Consider the following 21,164-nt stretch of genomic DNA (forward strand, 5'->3'; position numbering starts at 1 on the left):
TAGGACTCTCAGAGATGGTCCATGTCAGGAAAGAATGAGAGCTCCCAGTTCATGTATTTCCTCCACGTGGCCTTGAACTAGTGACCAACAGCCATAGTTTACTTCCCATCACTAACCTTTTTGCCAGTCATCCTTTTTAAACTTTTTGGTCTCTAATTTCCCTCTCTTGACCACCCTGTAACCTTTAATCTCTATGATCTCTGAAATACCAAGAAATACATTTTATTGACAGAGTGGTTACTTAAAAAAAGAATAACAGTTTTTAAGCATATTAGGTTCTAATTACCTCTGAACCTGTGGGTTGACCAGTGAATACATGATATATATTATTAACACAATGGCAACTTAAAAAAAAGAAAGAAAGAAAAATTTCATGTATATTAGGGTTCCTTCCTCAAAAATGTTTCTTTTAATTCTTTCCCCACTCCCACTGCCACCACCCGTACTTGAATCCATCTTCCTTCATTCCAGGCTCTTCTTCTAGAATAAGAATGGTGGCTGTTGTTGATGGTAGGCCCTATGATGAGCACTTTCAGTATCTCATTTAAACCGCATAAAAGGGGGGTTAAAGATAAGGAAGCCAGGGCTCCTAGAGCTCAACATCTACCGAGGGGCAGCCATAGCATTTACTAGCTGCTGTCTATGCATTATCACACCCAATCCTTCCAGTAACCACTTTACATTTTACCAAGGACTAAATTGTGGATTCAGATGTTCTATATTTTCCCACAGTCACAAAGGTATTACAGTCAGCCTTCTATATCCAAGGGTCTGCATCCGCAAATTCAACCAACCACAGATGGAAAATATTTGGGAAAAAATTTCCAGAAAGTGCCACAGAGCAAAACTTGAATTTGTTGCATGCTGGCAACTATTTACATAGCATTTACGTGGTATTAGATATTATAACTAATCTAGAGGTGATTTAAAGTATAACTAATCTAGAGGTGATTTAAAGTATCCGGCAGGATATGAGTAGATTATATGCAAATACCGTGCCATTTTATATACGGGACTCGAGCATCTACAGATTTTGGTATTTGCGAGGGCTCTGGAACCAATGCCCATTGGATACCAAGGGATAGCTGTGAATAGTGGAGTTTAAGTTTAGGCCATCTCGACCTCTAAGCCATAATGCTATTACTGTTAGGATGGTTACTTCCATTGTCCTCATTTTACAGATGAGGAAACAGAGGCACAGGGAGATTGTGTAACTTGCCTAAGGTCACCAAGCTGATAAAAGGCAGAGTCAGGATTTGAACATAGATCTTTCTGATTCCAAAGCCCGAGTGTCAAGCACCGAGCTCCAAGATTGAGTACTCTGTCGCCTCCCACTCTTACCTTACACACTGCACCCTGTCTGTGCATCGTGCCTCATTTGGGCCCTTCGTGAACACTAATTCTTTTCTTGCTGTTCCTCTGGTCAGAAACAGTCAGTGTCTATTTCTTAGGCCTGAAGCCTTCTGTTTATTTATTTGGACATTAAAGGCCCTCTGAGATCTGCCCCCCGAAAGCCCACGCTGTGCTCGGTCAGCTCGATTCCCGTGCCATCCCACCAGCGTGCCAGACTTCTGTCTCCAGGCGTCTTTCATAGGGTTGCCTTCATCTCTTCAGCCAGTTTTTCTTGAAAACCTGTTTTGTGCTGGCAGGGTTGGATGGAAGGCCTGAAATCCTGAAGGCTTGAATCTACCTTCTCTGCTCAAGGCCACCCTCTCTGGGGAGCCCCACCTTTCTCTCCCTGTCTCTTGCTGTACCTCCCATCTGAGAACCCCCAAATCTAGGCTGCAGTGTGGAGCCTCATTATGGAGTCTTTTTTATCTCAAGTCATAAGTGAGCTCTGTGAGGGCAAAGACCATGTATGAAAAATCTCGAGCAGAAAATAGGTGCTTAATAAATATAGGCATTGAATGAGTTCATTTGTGGTAATTGTGCTTGTCCCCTTAAATCAAATTGTCTGCTCTATGTCCATTCTGAGTCCAGAAAAACCAATTTTTAAACTGTTGACTTATAGGAATTTTTTAGAAGTGTGTGTTATCATGCTTATTTGAAGGGCTAATAAAACTGGTCTTCTCAACCCCTTGCTGTTCTCCCAGTAAATGTCCCCTCGACGGTCATGGAAGCCATGTGCAGACAGGACCCCCTGCAGCCCTTCAACAAGAGCAGCAAACTCTCCCCCGCCGCCCAGCAGCGCTCCGTCGTCTTCCCGCAGACTCCGTGCGGCAGGAACTTCTCCCTCCTGGATAAGTCTGGGCCCATGGAATCAGGATTTAATCAAATCAACGTGAAAAACCAGCGAGTCCTTGCAAGCCCGACCTCCACCAGCCAGCTCCACTCGGAGTTCAGTGACTGGCATCTTTGGAAGTGCGGGCAGTGCTTTAAGACTTTCACACAGAGGATCCTGTTACAGATGCACGTGTGCACGCAGAACCCCGACAGGTAACCCCACCTCTCATTGCTCACCGGCTGTGTTTGCTTCTGAGACTCACTGCTTGCCTTTCTGTCGCCTCCTCCAGTCACACCTCGGGGAGAACTCTGTGATCAGAGGTCTGCATTCTGGAAGGTCAGAGAGTAATGTTGGGCCCCTCTTTGGCTTTATTGTGTAGAAGGGCTGCATGAGCAGTGGCTGCAGAAAGGAATCTGCTGTCGCTTTCTAAACAGCTCTGCCCAGGTCTAACGGGAGGCAAAATAGAAGGCACATTGATGAATATCATAGATGGAAAAATGAGGTCAGGATAATTAGAATCCTCTCTGTCTTCCAAAGATAATATAGCTGGCCGCTCTGCTGCTGTTCAGTCGTCTCAGGGTTCACCTCCAGTGTGCCGTGGGTATGAACTTAATTAAGTACTAAGAGGTAATGAATTGGAATTTTTTGCTTAGTACTATTTTTCTTCAGAGCATGCAAACCCATAAATCCTGCAAAGCTGTCAAAAGGAAATACCTACTCTGCTAGTGATGAGGAGGAAAACAGATGCCACTTATTCAATAAACTAATATCCACACAGAAGAAAAATGTTGACTAGATACCTCAGAGTCAAAGTTGCTTTGAAAGTTTGTCAATAAAGAATTTTATGGCCATGAACTGAGGATGAAATTTAGCTGAACAAGTGAATTAAAATTTCAGGTACTCTGACAAGTGGCACAGTAGATATAATGGAACTATTATTTATGAGTCAAAACTGGTTTATTCGACAGTCTTGATAGCTGGGAGTGCAAAAGACAAAAATCAAATTAATTCAATAAGAAAGGACAGTGTTTTATCTCCCCTTCACATCCTATGAAAATTTGATTAAACCCCAAATATCTAAGAATATTTTGAGTATAAAAGCAGAAAGTAAATTTTGGAAGTAGGATAGGAGACTCGAAAGCAGGACTCTGGAATTATTTTCTTAATTTGGCCACTGATTAACCTTAAGCCACTCAGCTCTCCTTGCCTTATGATATACACCCAACTCTCCCCTCCCAGCTCTGCAGGATACGACAGTGTACTCGAACCCAAGCAGGCAGGGAGGATAGAAGTGTGGTGGAGAGGGGGTGAATCTTTTCAGAAATAATAATGATCCATTTTAGGGTACATGTGCACATTTACATGTGTATATATTTTTATTTGTGCCATTCTAGAAACTACTTGCTTGGCATCAAGCATTGCTGTGACTGATTGATGTTGAAGCATTTGTATTACAGCTGTTAAGGTGGTTGTGTCTTTATAATCTTTTACCTTCAATAGGAGAGTCCCCTGGTGAAAATATCCACGGACTTCTGCATATCTTAGTATTACTGGCTTTAGAAGGGACACAAAAGTTTTGAAAATGTTTTCCTTACTCCAACAGGGTTTTTTTTTTAAAGTCTGCCTTCCTTGCAAGTATACAGATAGCCTCAAGATATATCTATTCAGAGTTTGCAAAGCATTTTATTTTTTTAAATATAAAAATGCATTAAAATCTTGTTATTATAAACGCTTTTTGAATTGAATGAGTTTAGGTGTATGGATCTGTTATTTGCACAGGTTCATTGTGGTCATAGTAACTGAACATACAAAGTAAGATGAAATGATAGTTGAAAGTTTCTGGATACAGGAACAGAAAGCTTAGCTTTGGGTATGATACAGTTTCATGCTGAATGTCATATAAAACAATGAAAATATGTCTTGGTAAACAGAAAGTTAGCAAAACAGACTATTTTGTCTGACCCCAGTTACACTTCGAAAACTGTATGTGGATTATGGTTTAAGTCCCTATGAAGTCTGTTCTGTCAAATAATAATGTCAGAATTTATAAAGCATCTATGTAATCTGTCAGAAAAGTACCCTACAAATTAGAAAACTTACATGTACAAAATAGACTTCCACGAGAGACTGTTAGGTCATCGCTGATTCCAAGCTAATCTAGAGTTACTGGCAAAAATCCAAGTGGCTTGAGACTCCCATCCAGTGCGAGACCCTGGTGGGCTTATTTGATGCAGATGCCCAGGTGTCGTTTGGCCAGGTTCCCAGATAAGGTGAAGTAATGTGCTTGATATTCAGGTAGATCACCAGGGTGGAATCACATTATTAAAGCAGTGGGTTCCTACTTCTCTCTTCCCTGTGCTTTGTTGGTGAAGACTTAAGAGGTGGTATGATTCACCGTCATTCATGAATAAGTTAAAACTAAGAATTATAAGTTCAAAGAATTAGTCCCTTTATAGGCAAAGTAAGAAAGTACAATGTTTCTTACTAGTAATGGGGAGAAGCTTGAATTACTCCATCACATCTGAGTTGATTGCTGGAGATAAGGGAAATAGAGATGCCCAGTCTCTTTGACCCACTAGTTTCATTGAGATACATAATTTCATTGAGTTACATAATTTGCTTTTAGCATATATGTTCTGTATGATGTTCTAGAACCTAGCATGCTCTCCTGGTACCGGCAAGTTTTGAAGTACAAGATACTTTCCCTAATTCTTGACCACACAGGTGAATTGCTAAAGAGGAGAAACATGCAGAACTAAAATGAAACATCAGTTTGTGCACGGTTGTGAAATTTGGAGTCATTCCTCTTATTATCCATGTGGAGACTTACAACTGCTGAATATACATATTTTCTTTAGTGATTGACTCCATAAATTCGGTGGCTTTTAGTTTTTGGCGGTTTGTGCCCATTCAGCCATATACAGTGAAAAAGCTTAGAACCTGCCAGTCAGAAACCATTTCCCTTCTATTTGAAAAACTCAAACGTTTTATTTTGCTAGGAAAATCTTGCTAGAACTAGAGGCAAGAAAGGGAGACACAGAAGACAAAGTCAGAAAGTAAACAGGTTAGAGTTTCAAACACGTCCAAATTTGAAACAGGCCCCCGAATCTTAGGTCCAAAAGATTTTTCACTCAGCACACTGAATATTTGGCCATGAAACCCAAGACATTTGAACCTTCATGAAAGAGACTGTGTGTGTCTTTATTTGTGAGCTTTTTCATGTGAGGGACCATCAGTAAGTCTATGCCTTGATATAAAGGAAGGAGATCCGAGGATACCCTGGGTTGCCAGCATTACCATTTTTCACTACCGTGTTATTTACATTGAACGCAGAAAAAAATTCCATTTGACCTTTCAAAGTAGGAATTAGCATTAAAGATAAAAACATACCCGTATGAGAGCCCAGGAGGCACAGAATCGTTATTTCTTGATTTTATTCTGTTAAACATACAAAACCAAAAGTCTCTTCTTTTTTCTCAAGCTACTGACTTTTTCTTTCCTGAGTGAATTCAAAGGGAAGAAGCTGTCGGAATCTAGATTAACCTAGATCTAGACTAAGGACTAGGGACTTAGGGACCTCATAAACATTTGAGGTTTGGCATAAGCTTATTACCTGGGCCAGGGCAGCTTGACTGACTTGTGCCTGAAACAGGAATTAGAAATCCCTTTTCTCTTCTGTTTTTCTGCTACAGAAACTCTCAACAGTCCCATTTGGGGGCGGGGGCAGTCCAGAAAGGGGTAAGCAATGCCTTCAATCATAGTGGATTACTTTCTGATGGATATGTTCTCTTTTATTTTCTGCAGAATGTCTTTTTAGTGCTTATCTTTATTTTGCATCCTTTTCCTTTCCTTTCTGATTGTGCTACCTGGGGAAAGTTTGCCTTTAGCCTCCTGGGCATACTGTCAGCCGTTCACATTTATGTTTTGAGTATCCTTGTTTATAATTGGGTGTGGTGGTACCAGAGGGGAAGATAACTCTAGAAGGAGCTGTTTGGTGGGAGGAGCCTGGAGATAATCCATCACCATAATAGTTTCTTTGGAATGTGTCAGTGTTCTCGTGTTCCATTGTTTCCCCCTCCCCCAAGTGTGAAGGTTACCTTCTTTCCATGTTCTCCCAGTGTTTCGGCTGCATACTTGAGCCACTTTCCTGAAATCTTTTTCTCCTTACATAGAGCTTAGTTCTTTTCTCACTCCACACAGCTAGCAGTGGACCTAAGTAACGCCCTGTATGAAGTCTCGGGAGATGTGCACTTGGGCTTGACTGACGGGGAGCAAGGAGACATTCCTTGCTTGTTGTTCAGTTGTGGGCCCAACTGAACAACTTTTGTCCTGGAGGCTTTCATGCCATGAAAGAAAAATCAAAGAAGGATTAATAATATTTTAAACCAAACCACACTTAATTTTGTTAAATGTTTCATCCTTTTCCTATGTGTACAACAAACCAATTACAGACTCAAAGTAAATGAATTGCACATTTTACTGGAGTCATCTTTAGCAGAGGAGCCACCAGTTACAGAGAATGCCAGGGGACATACAAAATTGTCTTGCTGCTTTCTTTTTGCTTAAAAATCTACTGGCATTGATATACGCTAACTAAATCGACACAGGCTTTGTCTGTTTTTTAGATATTTCGTTGTTGAGGACAGAGCACATTCTAGTTTTTCGTGAAGCTTGATATTTCTGTGTTGGAACAAGCCACACAAGGCTATTTAAATTTAAATTAATCAAAGTTAAGTAAAATAATACTTCAGTTTCTCAGTCACCCTAGCCGCATTTCCAGTGCTCAGTAGCTGCTTGTGGCTAGTGGTTCCCATATTGGATAGTGTAGTTATAGAACACTTCCGTCATTGACAGCACTGCTAGATGTCTCAAGTAGCGTTAAAAAAAAAAACCCTGCCAAAAGTTTTTACTGGTTATGAAATGTTATCTCTTTGTGAAGAATGCTCATTGCATTTGTTTTGAGAATAATATAATGCTGTATGTGTATGATGACTTGGAAAGAATCAAAGTGCTTTAGAAAGGAGAGTCCCATTTAGCTGCTGAATGACATGAGATCCTACAAAGAGTGAAGCTGAACATAGCACTTGACTATGCCAGTCCTCCTGGGCTGCTTCTGGTATGACACATCAAAGGGAGCAGAACTTGGGATTTGAAATTGATTGTGTCCAAAAGTTTAAGAAATTAAGGCTTACTTTTTAATTTTTTTTGGTTGACGATATTTTATTTTTTCACTTTTTTATCCCTTTAGTATTTGTAGAACTTTTCAAACCCCACCCTTTATTCTATGAGTCTTTTTTTTTAATATCCAATTTTTAAAGGTTACACTCCATTTACAGTTATTACAAAATATTGGCTCTATTCCCCATGTTGTACAATGCATCCTGGAGCCTATCTCACACCCAGTAGTTTGTACCTGCCACTCCCCCACCACAGTATTGACCCTTTGACCAGACCTTGAAAAGTTAATGGGAATGTTAGTCATCACAATAAAAAGCTGAGTAATGGCAACTGATTCTGTGCCCCCAAAGCCCTTTAGCTGTAACCTAAGAGGTGAGGAGTCAGGGTGTGCTACTAAAAACATCCATGCAGAGTCTTAAATCCCGTGGTCAGTTGTCCCAAAAGAAGTTATGATGTCTGAGATTCTGTGGTGATGATGATGTTTTCTAAGTAAGCCCCGCTCTTGGGTTTGAAGATTTCATTCTGTCTTGAATGTATTCCTATGCCCTTAGATGAACTCTAGGATACAATTAATGTTAAAATTACTTTTTGAGCATTTCCTTTTATTCATTTTTAGGAAATGTTGAAAATCTAGGGAAAGAAGTATCTTGTCTATATTTTCTGAGGCCTAACTTTCCATATATTTCTAGGCTGAGAGAGGGAATCTTTTAACACAGTGGCAAATAGAGTACACACTTTAGTTCTAAATTCTGCATTAAATCAGTTTCTGCAACGGTGAATATGACGATATGCTCTAAAATCTTACTCTTTAAGGTACCAGGATTAAAGGGATATCACTTTGTTTTTTGAGATCAACTAAAGTTGGGTCCTGTATTTTGGTACTAGATTTTCTTCTTGCTCTGAATTCTCAACTGTTTACCAAGTAAGTTTAAATGGTCTGTATTCTAGTTAGCATGACTAGACACACAAAACCGTGGAAAGCTCTCCCTGCAGGGCACTGGCTGGTACATACGATGGAGGATGGAGGTCACATTGTCGATGCTGTCTACTGTGAGGCCACGTCTTGGACAGATCCTTAGGTGGCACGTGCTTGTTGATTATCTGAAAGCGGGAGCAGAACATGATGGGATGCGAGAGGGCATCTACTTCAGTCCATCCTGCTTACCAAAGAGATGAGGAGATGGAGAGTCAGGGATGTTGGGCGACTTGTCAAGTCCCACAGCTAATTGGGGTCAGAGGCTAAAGCAGGACTCACCTCTCCCATCTCGCCCATTCGAGGTTGTTCCATTCAGTCAGCTGAATTCTGCAAAGTTTTAAAAGCTGTCACGGGATACCTAGCAAATACCGCTCAGGCTGGTACTGGCCAAGGTGATGTTTTATAATCTGATTTGCCTTTGATTGGTGTTACCTTGATATAAGAATTCAGCAAAAGCCTCTCTGTGGTCATCTCTTCTGTGTGTAAATCTTTGCCACCTTGACTATTAGCATAAAAAGGATGGAATGACTTCGGACTATAGGAAATAAATCACCCCAACTTCTGACAGCAGAGTCAGAAAAAAAAGATTAATTGGTTTTATTTAGTGGCTAATTGTTTATTGTGATAGCTATTAAAAATAGATAACCAGAAGCTAATAAATGTTAATGGTCCTTTACTATTAGAAAAATCAATTGTCAGTGGATATAGCATATATTCATATATTATTTTGTTTATAATCTTCAATACGTTTAAAAAATTCACCCCTGAGAGAATGATTTCTTGAGGACTCCTTTAAGGTTAATGGTTACTACAAAGAATAAATTTGACAAAAGGATATTTTCATCTACATATGATTTTAATGGCTTCAAAGCTTTATTTCATGATTGTAATTAAATGCATGTGCAATTTGTCAAGTTTGATAAACTCCTTACCACGGACTCTTATATATATTTCTTTGAAACTTGTTTGAGAGCAGTTAGATAGATTTCTAAATGTAAGTAATTAAAATTGTATAGTATTGAGTTATTGACCAATCCCAGACTATTAATCAAGCTAAAAAATTCTACAATCAGTGCTCAGTGCGCTGAAGCCTGGTAAAATAATCGTATTTGTGTTCAGTGAGGCAAGTAGCCACAATTAAGCACTTCACTTGACAAATGAGAGGGTACACTTTATTTTGCATGTAATTGAATTGTTGTACATGCTCGGTCACCATTGTTTCCTAGCCCTTCATTTTGGTTTCTGGTCATTGGAGCTTATGCATTTGCTAAAGGTAGAGCAATTAAGTCTGCTTTTGCCATTGGCTTTCTAAACGCAGCCAGAAATTTCTGAGCCACAAACCAAGGTTTCCTGAGCTCTGTTGATATCGCTCATGACAGATTATTAATTTTCTCAAGAAAAATTTTGATAAACAAATTACAGCCCTGTCAAGGAATGATATGAAATAGCCTCGAATAGGGAAAACTCCCCAGGTTTTATATCACTCACCAGATTCTACTTAAGTAAGCAGAAGAACTTCTGTAGAGAAGACAGAATTTTAATTTATTTTATGAAAACCAAAAATTGATTTCTTTCTCATGAGCTGAAAAGAATGCGCTCTGATAATCTTGCTAATTATCAGGTATTTGTCACAACTTCCTTCCATTTGCTTTTGCATCCCAGTCCTCCTGCAAGCATAGTGACATCCTGTCATTTCTGTGCTGCTATAAATCATTGCTTGCTACCAGATTAAACTGGGGAGCCGAAGTTCACGAAAAAAGACCCAGTGGATAAATATCAGTTTAGGTCGGGGCGGGGAGAGAGTAAGTAGAAGTCAGGATTTCTTTTACAAAGAAACAAATCTGGGTGCACGCCTGTGTTGGCCTGTGCACGATCACACAACCCCAAGTTGGGGGTGCGCTATAGACAGACCCCAGGACAGTCTAGTATCTATTAAAACACACATGCAGCTTGCTGACTTGCCTGCATCTTTACCTGGGACTTAGAATAAGGTCCAGAGTCACCCTAGTGTGACCTTGGCATCAAGAGCTTATTTCCTTTGAGGACAGTTTATCCTCATTTTTCTGAACTGACAAGAGATCATAACATCCGCTTTCCCTGAGAGGATTATTGTAAAGATTAAACTAGATCATTGATGTTAAAGCACTTTGAAAAGTTAAAGTGCCCCAGAATTACGAGAGACAATTACATATCTTCTCTTGTACTGTTGTGCTTCATCAAGTCTGTACTCTCAACGCTCCAATATTTGCCTGGGGGTGGGGCTCAAAACAAGAAATAGGAGTTCTTGAAATGGTATGGCTAATACCGGAAAGGAATATTCTTTGGGGAATGAACGGCTCTCATCAGCTCTGTTAATTTTGTTCGTGTGGCAACAAGTATAGCCATGAGAACCTAGCAGCCCCAGTGCTATGCTTTGTTACAGAAACTGAGAGAACGTCACCAGAACGTTTTGGCCCTTGCCTCGTGATGCTAACGTCTGCTGACTGACATAGAATGTAATGACCAGGCAGTGTCTTCATTTGTTTCAGACCGTACCAGTGCGGCCACTGCTCCCAGTCCTTTTCCCAGCCTTCAGAACTGAGGAACCACGTGGTCACTCACTCCAGTGACCGGCCTTTCAAATGTGGCTACTGTGGTCGTGCCTTTGCTGGGGCCACCACGCTCAACAACCACATCCGAACCCACACTGGAGAAAAGCCCTTCAAGTAAGTAGCGGCTCGCACCGTATCCCTTCTTTCTCTGAGCCTTTCCTGAGAGCCGGCAGACAAGGTGGCCCAGCACTGCCTGGCTCAGCAAACTGGTGGAGAAAGCTGTTTTAGAAAGTCAGCGTCCAGGCTGCAAAAGGCCCCACTTGTTTAGTGGTCGATACTGGGGAAATGAAGTCAGGAAATGTATACACTGATCCTGGGTTGAGCTGTGCAACATTGGACATGAGACGTTCTTCATGGTCTGTTTTCTCACCAGTAAAATCAGGAAGTAGGAGTAAGTAACTTTAAGATTCTTTCTGGTGTCTGAGGGTCTGTGCTTCTAGAATTTGAGCTGGGAGACATGCAGAATACCATCTCTGGCCATCAGCAAGCAAGTCCCCTGACCATCAGCGAGGTGGCCACAATCGAGGACAGCTGAATGAATCGTCTCTTGGGAAATCTGAACCCTTTAGGATTCTGATGAACGATTTCCTCCTCTTTTATATTTGTTAAGGGGGTTTGAATCTATTATAGCAGCCAATTGGTAGCTTTTCAGCGTGCCCTTTGGATCTCAGACTTATCATGTTAATGCAAAAAAGAAAAACCAAACCAAACATAGGACATGTCTGAGTCCTTGAGGATTCAGGGAATGTGGAAAGAGAACGGAATTCCAAGGGCTTTGGCAAGGTAAGGGCACCTGAGCGAGAGACTATGTTTCTAGATCTAGCACAGTCATGAAAACGGTGGACATCTGAATCCTGCAAGATGGTCTCTTCATTCACTCGCTCACTCATTCATTCATTCATGTATATATGTGTTCATTCATTCAGCAAATATTTATTGAACACCTTCTTTTGTACTAGGCACGCTGCTAGGCACAAGAGATATAAAGGTGAATGAAACTCAGCCCCCTAGTCTTTGAAGACCTCATAGTTTATGGGGAAGCCCAATTAATAAGCAAGTATTACCACCTAGGGTGAAGGGTGCAAAAGTGAAAAACAATAAGGCATGTATATACAGTGTTTCGGGGTAGCACGAAAGTGGAGTAATCAGTGCTATCTGGAGAAGATGTTTAAGATGTGTTTTGAATGATGAGTAGGAGTTTTGCAGACATACAAAGGAAAGGAGGCTTTCTGGTAGCCCATGTGGGACATGGAAAGGCTTGGGAGGGTGAGCCAGCTTGGGTGAGTGGTTGGTCATCTCAGAGCAGATTTTACTGTCTGTGTGATAGACTCTTTTTTGTTCAACTCTCTTATATCTCTCTTTCCTCATTTGCCATAATGACTTTCCTTGATTAAGGAGGAACATGAAAAGGGCATGGATGAACAGCCTGTTTACCTTCTGTAGGACAAGATCAAGCAAGAAAGGAAATGATTCAGGCAGTAGGAGGTGAATCTCCTTTCTTGGTCTCAGCCAAGGAGTCTTCCCAGAGTCTCATTACCCATGCTTTTCCCTCTGGACCTGCTGGCGTAGCATGCAGTTGCCATGGTGCTTGGCCTGAGACTGGGCTCAGCTTGGGGTGGCAGAGTCCTGCTGGTCTGGGTCCTGCCTGCCTTGGTGTCTGCCAGGAGAGGGAGAGGCTCATAAAAGGCTGTCATCTTTACCCACCTCCCCATGAATTAGTTACCTCTATTCATTATTCTTAACTGTTTTCCATTGAGGTTTAATTTATGATATTAATTAATAGTGAAAAGTTTTAATTTTTGTCTGTGTACACAGGTGGGGCTTATTTACTGCATAAAGGCATCTGGCTGAGGGCACTGGATGGGGTCTAAAAATCCAACCTGCACTACGCCAGCCAAGCTGTGCCCTCTGGGGCTGCCATAGCCCCAAGGGGCCCTTTTTTTAAATCTACCCTTAAGGGCCAGGTAGGTTAGCACAGTCCTCGAGTTCCCTATGGCAGGTGTCTGTGTCTGCACAGTGGGCTTTGTCATTTCCCCTAGGCCCTCGGGGGTTCACAGATTCTGGTTTCACCACTGTTCTAGATGTAGAAGATGACAATGGCACATTCCCTGTGCCTTTGAGCAAGAGAGCTCTTCAAAAGCAGAGACGCAGGAGGACTGACAATCCTCCTGGCCCCTTATATTAGAGAGGGTAGCCAGATGGATACAGTACCAGGAATCAGATTGATTTTTATCTTGTTGCTGTGTAAATAGATTTTAGTAATTAATTGAAGAGGTTTCAGGGTCAGCATGGGAAATAGATTTCTATTAATGTTAAGGTGTTACTTAAGTATAACCTCGTTGACTCCAGTCAGTTTTTTTTCCTTAATATCCTGTTTTTGTCCTGTTTCCAATAGAGGTGCCATTTTAACTTAATTTTAATTCATCAGATTAATATTTGAAGGGCTTTAGTACTTGTATGTTTTTCCTTTCTCAAAGTATTTTTGGGGACCATAACCTGATTTCATCTGGAAAAACAAAAAAGGAAACACCAGAGTTGGTTGGATTAGATTCACTGTGCCTGTTTTAGTTCCTCCTGCTTCTTCTCATATTAAGATAGCCATATGCTGTAGAGTTTGTTTTTTTAAATTTATAAAATGTTAAACATATTGCCAGGGGAGAACTGAGTGTACGTGTATTTTATAAGTGCAAAATTTAAACGTCTTCTAGGAAATGGAAAGCTAAATCCTTCAGTGTATACAACCAGATCATTCAGGATTGAACTACCCCAAGGGAATTTTGGGAATCTTCCAACCATAGCTCATGGATATCCATCCCATGGACATTTGTAAATATTATGAGGATATCCTTTTACAAGCCTATAAAACAAACATTCAAAAAAAGTTTATTGCAGATTAGTCAATAAAATGGATTTTGCCACAATGGTTAATTTTACTACTTCAACTAATGGGTATTGGCTGAAACAATGTTGCAAAGAAAGAAAAGAATCTTGTAAAGATACACAACCCATGCCCCAAATGGCTCAGTCCCCAAATTGTCCTACCCACCCAGGGCCTGGGAGGCCTTTGCAAGATTGTTAGGGGCCAGGCCACAACAGGGGAAAGCCTTTTCTAGCTTCTAAAATCTTCTGCTGAAAAGTGATTTTTCAAGGCAGATCAAGATTATTGCCATACAAGAAGCCTGGAGAAGATTTGGCAGTAAGAGATGAGAGTTTCACTCCAGGCTTTGTCTCACAATCTGATTGGCTGAAATGCCACTGAAAGACTCCATCCCCCATGCTCTAGCTAGATCATGGGCTTGTCAGCAGCTAACCTAGGCTGTGGATGCAGAATTTATAAGGTGAAGGAGATCATAGGAAAAGCACATATCAAAGGATCATATTGAAGTTTGTACTTTCCGTTTGTACTGTGCGGCTGGAAGTCGTGGAGAACAAGGAACAAAATCAAGACATCATTTCATCTCACAGCAATTGCCAAGCACTTTATCGAAAAGAGGAAAGAAGGAAGGAGGGAAGGAAGTTGTCAGTCTCAAACTTACTCTTTACAGTGAGAACCCCTTCTCCTTCTCTGTTACTAAACATAATCTCTCAACATCTCAGAGAGGCCGCTCTGCCCAGGATCCATGTGAGCTGCTTGATGCCTGGCTTTTGTGCCTGGGAAGACCAGGACTTTCCATAGGAGAGTTTCTTTTCTTCCTCTTCATTAGAAGCAGGGGAAATACCACTAAGTTTGTGCCTTAAGTGAAGACAGTTTGGCTCAGTATAAAAAATAATCAAAGGATTTTCCAAAGAGCATCTGATATTTTAGGAAGATCTAGGCAAAATCAAAGCAAACCAAAAAAACACATCAGTAAAATGCATGAAGCACATCATACGTACGAAGCAGTTTGGTTTCATTCAGGAAATATTTGGTGACAGGCCATAGAGGACCAGAAAGAAAGCTTCCTGTAGGTTTTCTGTGAACAGAACTTGACATCGTTTTGCACACCTGTCCGTTTCAGATGACGATTGTTAAGCTCCCTCTGTACCTGTAAGCCAGTCAACTATCACATTAAGTAAAGGATGATCTCAGATCTAAAAGGAACTCAAGTCTCATTAAGATGCCCACACTGGCAGAAAGTTGGGGAATTTCTCTTTGCTGAAATATTTGGATGGCTTTCCACTTCACTGTTCCTGCAATGTTTCCTTAAAGGCTGTGACGTCAGCACTGAGAGGAAGACCCTGTGTGCCAGAGCAGTTTTAGTCTCCTGGATCATTACCCGCATCTTTCTTTCTTTCTTATTCTGCTAAACCGCATGAAATCCAGGCTCGGAGGTGCCCATGACCAGTCACTTGGCTGGGATTGTAGTTCAGGGTTAATTCCGTGCCAACACAGCTGAAGTCCAACTCTGACCCGCCAGAACCTAAGCATCTGCATTGAGTCTGTCCTTCTGATGTGTTCCATTAAGCCGTGAAAATAATTTGTGAAGGGATTTTTGTTCAGAAATTAAAGATGATGAACATAAAACTGAGGCTCTCCCCTTATTTAAAAATATTTTTACGTCAAGTTCTCTTTACATCCGTAATTATACAAATTACATTCTTATAATTACCAACACACGTAGGTATTATTTCTAGTAGCCCACTTTCCTCAGGAAGGGGAAATTCCTAGGAAAAGGATCTAAGTTAAGGTAATTTTCTACACATCTGCACGTGTTTTTACTCACACTGGGTGAGCAGATGGCCCTAGAGATGATTTTTCAGTGATGATCTCAGGAGAGCCCTATAGACTTAGTAAATTTCCTGACTATGACAACAAATGGTTCCATGAGTGCAAATATCTGTGAGGCAGTTAGGCAAACACAGGAGAAAAATGTTAACTCCCCTCTTACTGTCTCTGCCCAGTCTGGGTGTTTAATATTACATATAGACATACACATTTGCCTTCTGTGAAGCACTACACCTCCCACTTCTGAATTCTTTATATTCTGATACACAAGATCAGAGGTGCAAAAACATGACCTCGGTAACTAGTCATAACTTACAATTTTTGAAACTATTCTGCTCTCCTTGAAATTGATTCTAGAGCTTCAAAATTTAAAAAAAGGAATATAATAATTTGAAAGTTTGTCAAGCAGTGAAAGGTAGTATATTTTGACACACTAATTTAGTAACTAATCAGTTTTCTAATAAACAATCAGCAGTTCACTAGCATGTCATCAGCACTTCAGGAGCTCTGGAGAGGGGATGAGCTGCCCATGGATGTTAATGAATACACCAAAAATCATTAGCTGATCAATACTTCTGAGTTATTTTCATTGAGCTGATAGGGCTGATACATTAAAGCTGACATTATACATTTGTCAAGATCACAGTGCAGTTTTTAACAGTGGAACAGGCTGCTAAAAATATCCCCCGAAAGACAATTGAAGAAACACAACTTCCTCATGCTGACACATTCAGCTGGTGCAGGAGCCCTGAAAAATCCAAGCATGATAGTCAACCTCCAGCCTCCCAACGATAAAACATATGCAAGACTCCCTAGTAGGGATAGATGTGTTTTATTTTTATAGGTAATTATTTCCCTGGCAAGGCACTTTGTATAATTTACTCAAAAGGAAAAAGACAGGGCTGCCTACCGGGTAGTGGGGCATGTGGCAAGTGATTGGGCGTGTGTGGATTTTCTTCTGATGGCTTTACCACAGCCCTACTAGTGCAGGGACCTGAGACCGGAGGTTGCATTATTTAAAAGAAGAACGACTGTCTGCAGCTCTCGAGTATCTTTTCCTTTTAAGGTTTCAGGAGAGGACGTTAGGGGGAGTGCTGAGGGGGCTGCTGTACCCCAGTGGGTGCTCGGCCAGTGCTCCAGGCAGCCCAGACAAGTGGAATAGTGACAGGGAAGCCACTGTCCGTGCCCAGCTTGCTGCAGCAGTGTGCGTGTATGTGTGTGTGTGTGTTTTGAAGGTTGTGTAGCCATCAAGCTAGTCGGTGTGTGTTGCAGGGAAGATGGCTTAGGCCCAGGGTCTCTAGGTTAGCATTTTTTTTCAGTTAAGGAGAGGAGGAGATATTCCTGAAGTGCGATGCCAGTGTTCTCCTTATCAGACACACCAGCCCTTAATTACGGCCCACGTGTACATTCTTCCTGCTGTACCTTGTAGAGGTGAATTTGAAGCACACAAACATTGGTTGATTTCGGGTTTTTCTGAGTCCCCTATCCCAATGCAAACATTTTTTAACCCTAACTTTGGTGGAGCTGTGATACTCTAGCTTTTGCCCAAAAGCGGTCACCCACACCCACCCGCCACAGTCACTGAAAACTAATGCACTGCTTCTTCCAGTTTCCGAATTCAAAGATATGGCTCTCTGGCTGCTGTGCTGAGGGGAGTAGAAGTCCCGATTTTAAATTAGCAGCAGGTGAAATTCTATTTGTCATCAATTTCTCTTTGGGGTTACGGAGCAGAAAACTGCAGACAAGCTGCTGCTTTGATGGCTCACTCCTAAAAATCTCTTTTTGTTCTTTATCTATTTGAACTGACAGTGATCAGAGCTGCAGCAGGACAGGGCTCTCTGGAGAAATCACCTTCCCTCTGCCTATTGACAGATCCCTCTGTTCTGCATCAGCCGGGCTTTGTCCCATCACAGGCATCCAGGCCTTGGAAGGAGCCACCAATTAAACCTCTTGAGCCGGTAAAATCTGAAGCCACTTTGGAGTGTCTGTTCTGATTAGGCAGGATGAGAGGAAGTCCATCAACCTGCAGGCCCTGCTCCCTGGTCTCAATTTTCTCTCTTGCCTCCACCAGGTGCGAGAGGTGTGAGAGGAGCTTCACGCAGGCCACCCAGCTGAGCCGACACCAGCGGATGCCCAATGAGTGCAAGCCAATAACCGAGAGCCCAGAATCAATCGAAGTGGATTAACTGATTGACTGGTTGGAATTAAACTTCAAGGAAAGTCATGATTAAATGTCACGGACACTTAAGCAAAACCAAAGATTTCCTCTGAGCAACTTTCAATCAGTCCCGGAAAACCAAAAGCAGTAATAAAATAAGTAAGATGTTAAGAGATATTGATCCTGGCGTGGAAGTCAGACCAGGAGAGAGATTATTTATTTATGACTAGGGATGAGACTCATTTCAGTGGACAACTAACCTGGGATGGCTCACATTTCCAGTCCCACCGTGTATTTGCTTTGTTTCTAAAAAGCTTTTTTAAACTGTTATTTAATACCAAAGGGAGGAATCGGATGGGTTCTTCTGCCCACAGTTGTGACTAAGAATGCACAGGGACTTGTTTCTCGTTGCACCTTTTTTAGTAGCATGATTCAAGGGGACCCATTGTACAGCCCTCTTCCTGCTGTTTCAGATTGGCCTGGCCTGCCTCAGGCTGCCCAGCAGGGACCACAGATTCGGGAGCCAGAGCCTTCGCTGAGTCCAGGCCATCTTCAGCCCCATGGGTGCTCCATTTCTGTGTTTTCCACACTTATTATTTCTCGTGCACTTTTCTCACAGCTCCTTCCATCCAGCAGCCTGGTCTTGATGCAGAAGAACCTGGAAGTGGAAGAAGATGGTTTAAAATTCAAAATTCAAGGGGAAATAAAAAATGGGGACTTAACAGTGTCCTGTCAAGATTTCAAAAACATTTAAAATGTACGGAGCTTCATAATACAGTATATTGTTCTGAAGCAGCTAGTGAGAAAATTTTGTTTTCAATAACATTTTAGCTTAAAAAAAAACACGAAAATAAAGTTCTTCAGTATGAGGCTGAATATAAGGTATTAGGCTTCCAGTAATTTTTTGTTGTGTCTATGCAAGTGTTGAATATGTGAGCAAAAACAGTGCCAAGCCCCACTGTCAAGACCATTCTAGGCACTTTCATCTTCCTTCCTCGTACCTCCAGGGGAAGCCTGGGAGGCCCTCCTGAGTGTGGGGCATTTCTGCAAAAAATAGGTGAAAATAGGCCAGACAAGGAAACCTTGAGAGGAGGAGCCACGGAGAGGGTTGTGGTTAGAAAAGACCGCCCTGAACAGCTAATTTTTTCAAGAGGAGTTCCCTTCTCATCCCCTCCGGCCCTTGATAATATTCTTCTTTCAACACTGATCCACTGAAAGAGAAAGGAGTATGTACACAGTTTCACTGATCTTTGATTGAGTGCCAGGAAAATGGGTGTCACTTCAGCTACCCTTTGGGCAATTTAGCAATGGTGCTCAATCAAATTGTGTCGCATTCCACACAATAATCCCACATCAGGAAGAACTGACGGCTCTTGCATATTAGCCATTAACTCCCAGCAGCATCACGAAGACCGAGTGTACCTTGATGGCCGGTGTAAATCTGAACAGTTTAGAGTACTTACCAGCAGCCATCTCTTGTTTGTAGATTTCTTGGTCACCTGATAGCAGGACACAGCCCGTTAAGGAACTCCTTGTCTTTTTAGCCTTGCCATTGTCTTCTCTTAGCAAAAATGTGAGACACATAACAGAACTGGCCACTGAGAGGCAAGGATAGCTGTGGTTTGGTTTAATCTACCATCATGTATTTTGTCCTCAGAAATCTTCCTCTTCTTTCCATTTCACTCCCTCATCCCTTAGCACCCATCTGCCACATTTAAAATGGAGTGAAACGGGGCCTCACTAATTGTGTTTGTAACTTATTGATATATGTCTCAAAATAATGTCTCACAGAGGAATTTGGCTAATTCTGACCTCCGTTGCCCAATCTGAAGTCGTTCCGATTTTCCCCCATTTCTTGCTGTCTCCTTGTCACGGAAGTAGTAAGCAATCTGTGCTGCTGTGTAACTGTTTCTGATGGAAAATATTTTCTTCGGTAGATTGGAATGTGTTTTGCTTTTATAGTTTCTTGCCCTAAGTGATAGAGAAGTTTGACAAAAGTGTGAGCCATTGGGAAGGGTGGAGAGAATATGTAGCCATATTAACCCAAAATCTGCAAGAAAGTGACAGACTGGCTATACAGATGAGCAAGCTGCTCCATTTATTCAAGTTGAAACATTTGGTTGTACTTTTTCAAAATGATAAGGGACTCATCTGTATGTTTCTAATACTGTTTTCAGTGAGAAAAACCAGTTCTGCCTTTTGCCTCATTTCACAGTTTTACACAGTGCATCCCACCCTGTGCTCATGAGCTCCCACGCGAGTATGAGAAGCCTTCACTCCAACCTTGATACCCCGCCTGGACAGAGTCTCCATAACAATGGTCTCTACCACTCTAGTGGCTTTGCCAGCTGATCCCAAAGTCCCACTTAATATGACGGTAAACTCTATACTGAAAGATTCTTCTAGCCTTCTGCTCATTTAAGTCTCTTTTTCTCCTTTATTAGTAAGGGCAACTTTTAGCATGTCTTTTCTACCAAATTTGGTCTGAAAATATTTGCTACTGAACAAATAGAAAATTGGGGACATTCAAAATTTTCACATTGCTGAGCCATTGCTGACTTCTAGCAGACTGGCCTTGGCCATCAGTCTACAGGTAAGATAGGCCTATACCTGCCAATTGACTTGGAGCCCTGAAGCGGGTACCGCCATCGCTTGGGTCCCAAATGCTCTTAATTGAAGCTGGGGGTGGGGGGCAGTTCTCCTTAAAACCTCCCAACAATTGCTTTAGCCTTTTCTATTTAAAATTGACAGATATTTCCTAGGGACACTGCAAATGGGTGGTAAACACTGCAGTCATCAAGATCTGTCAGTTTTCTTTATTAGCAACTTCCTAATTAATCATGGTATAAAAAGAAAAAAAGAAAAACTCTGAGTCATTGAGGAGAGGGGAGGATATCTAAGATGAGAAAGGGAGACTGTAAGAGCTGAATCCGTGTTTGGCTTTTGGAGCAATCGTTTTTTGCCCCTTTCTATCAATGGGGACTGAATTTTTTCTTTTTTTTTCCCCGCAATAAGACATACCATCCTAGCACATGCCAGTTTGTCTAGCTAAGAGCCTAAGCTAATGGGGGTGATTCCAGGTGGGTGTGCAGACATCACATTTCTAGAAAAATCTCAGTAACTTTAGGTAAAGCTGAATATTTTCCCCAGGAAATGTGCGTAAATTATTTTAAGATAAGCTTTGCGTTTTGGTTGTCTTTGTCTTTAAAAATGACTTTTTTTTGGAAGAGATATGCTTTTATAGAGTTGTGTGGATAGTTAAAACTATAAAACTCAATCTTGTGTAATTTATATAATTTGATTCAATTAGTAAATATTTATTGAACGTCCAT

At 41.4% G+C, this 21,164-nt stretch overlaps 1 protein-coding gene across 1 annotated transcript in view; it reads left to right on the top strand.

Moving 5' to 3' along the window:
* The window catches only part of PRDM6 (PR/SET domain 6), a 98,931-nt gene extending 80,256 nt beyond the window's left edge, over nucleotides 1-18,675 (top strand). The window contains exons 5-7 of the mRNA XM_029218810.1: nucleotides 2,094-2,436; nucleotides 10,907-11,083; nucleotides 17,746-18,675. Coding sequence (XP_029074643.1) covers nucleotides 2,094-2,436; nucleotides 10,907-11,083; nucleotides 17,746-17,860 — 635 coding nt within the window. The 3' untranslated portion in view covers nucleotides 17,861-18,675. The remainder of the gene's footprint in view (nucleotides 1-2,093; nucleotides 2,437-10,906; nucleotides 11,084-17,745) is intronic.
* The last annotated feature ends 2,489 nt before the right edge of the window (nucleotides 18,676-21,164 follow it).

The sequence above is a fragment of the Monodon monoceros genome, unplaced genomic scaffold (genome assembly GCF_005190385.1).
Source record: "Monodon monoceros isolate NGI ecotype Baffin Bay Population unplaced genomic scaffold, NGI_Narwhal_1 Super_Scaffold_12, whole genome shotgun sequence".
Classification (NCBI taxonomy): domain Eukaryota; kingdom Metazoa; phylum Chordata; class Mammalia; order Artiodactyla; family Monodontidae; genus Monodon; species Monodon monoceros.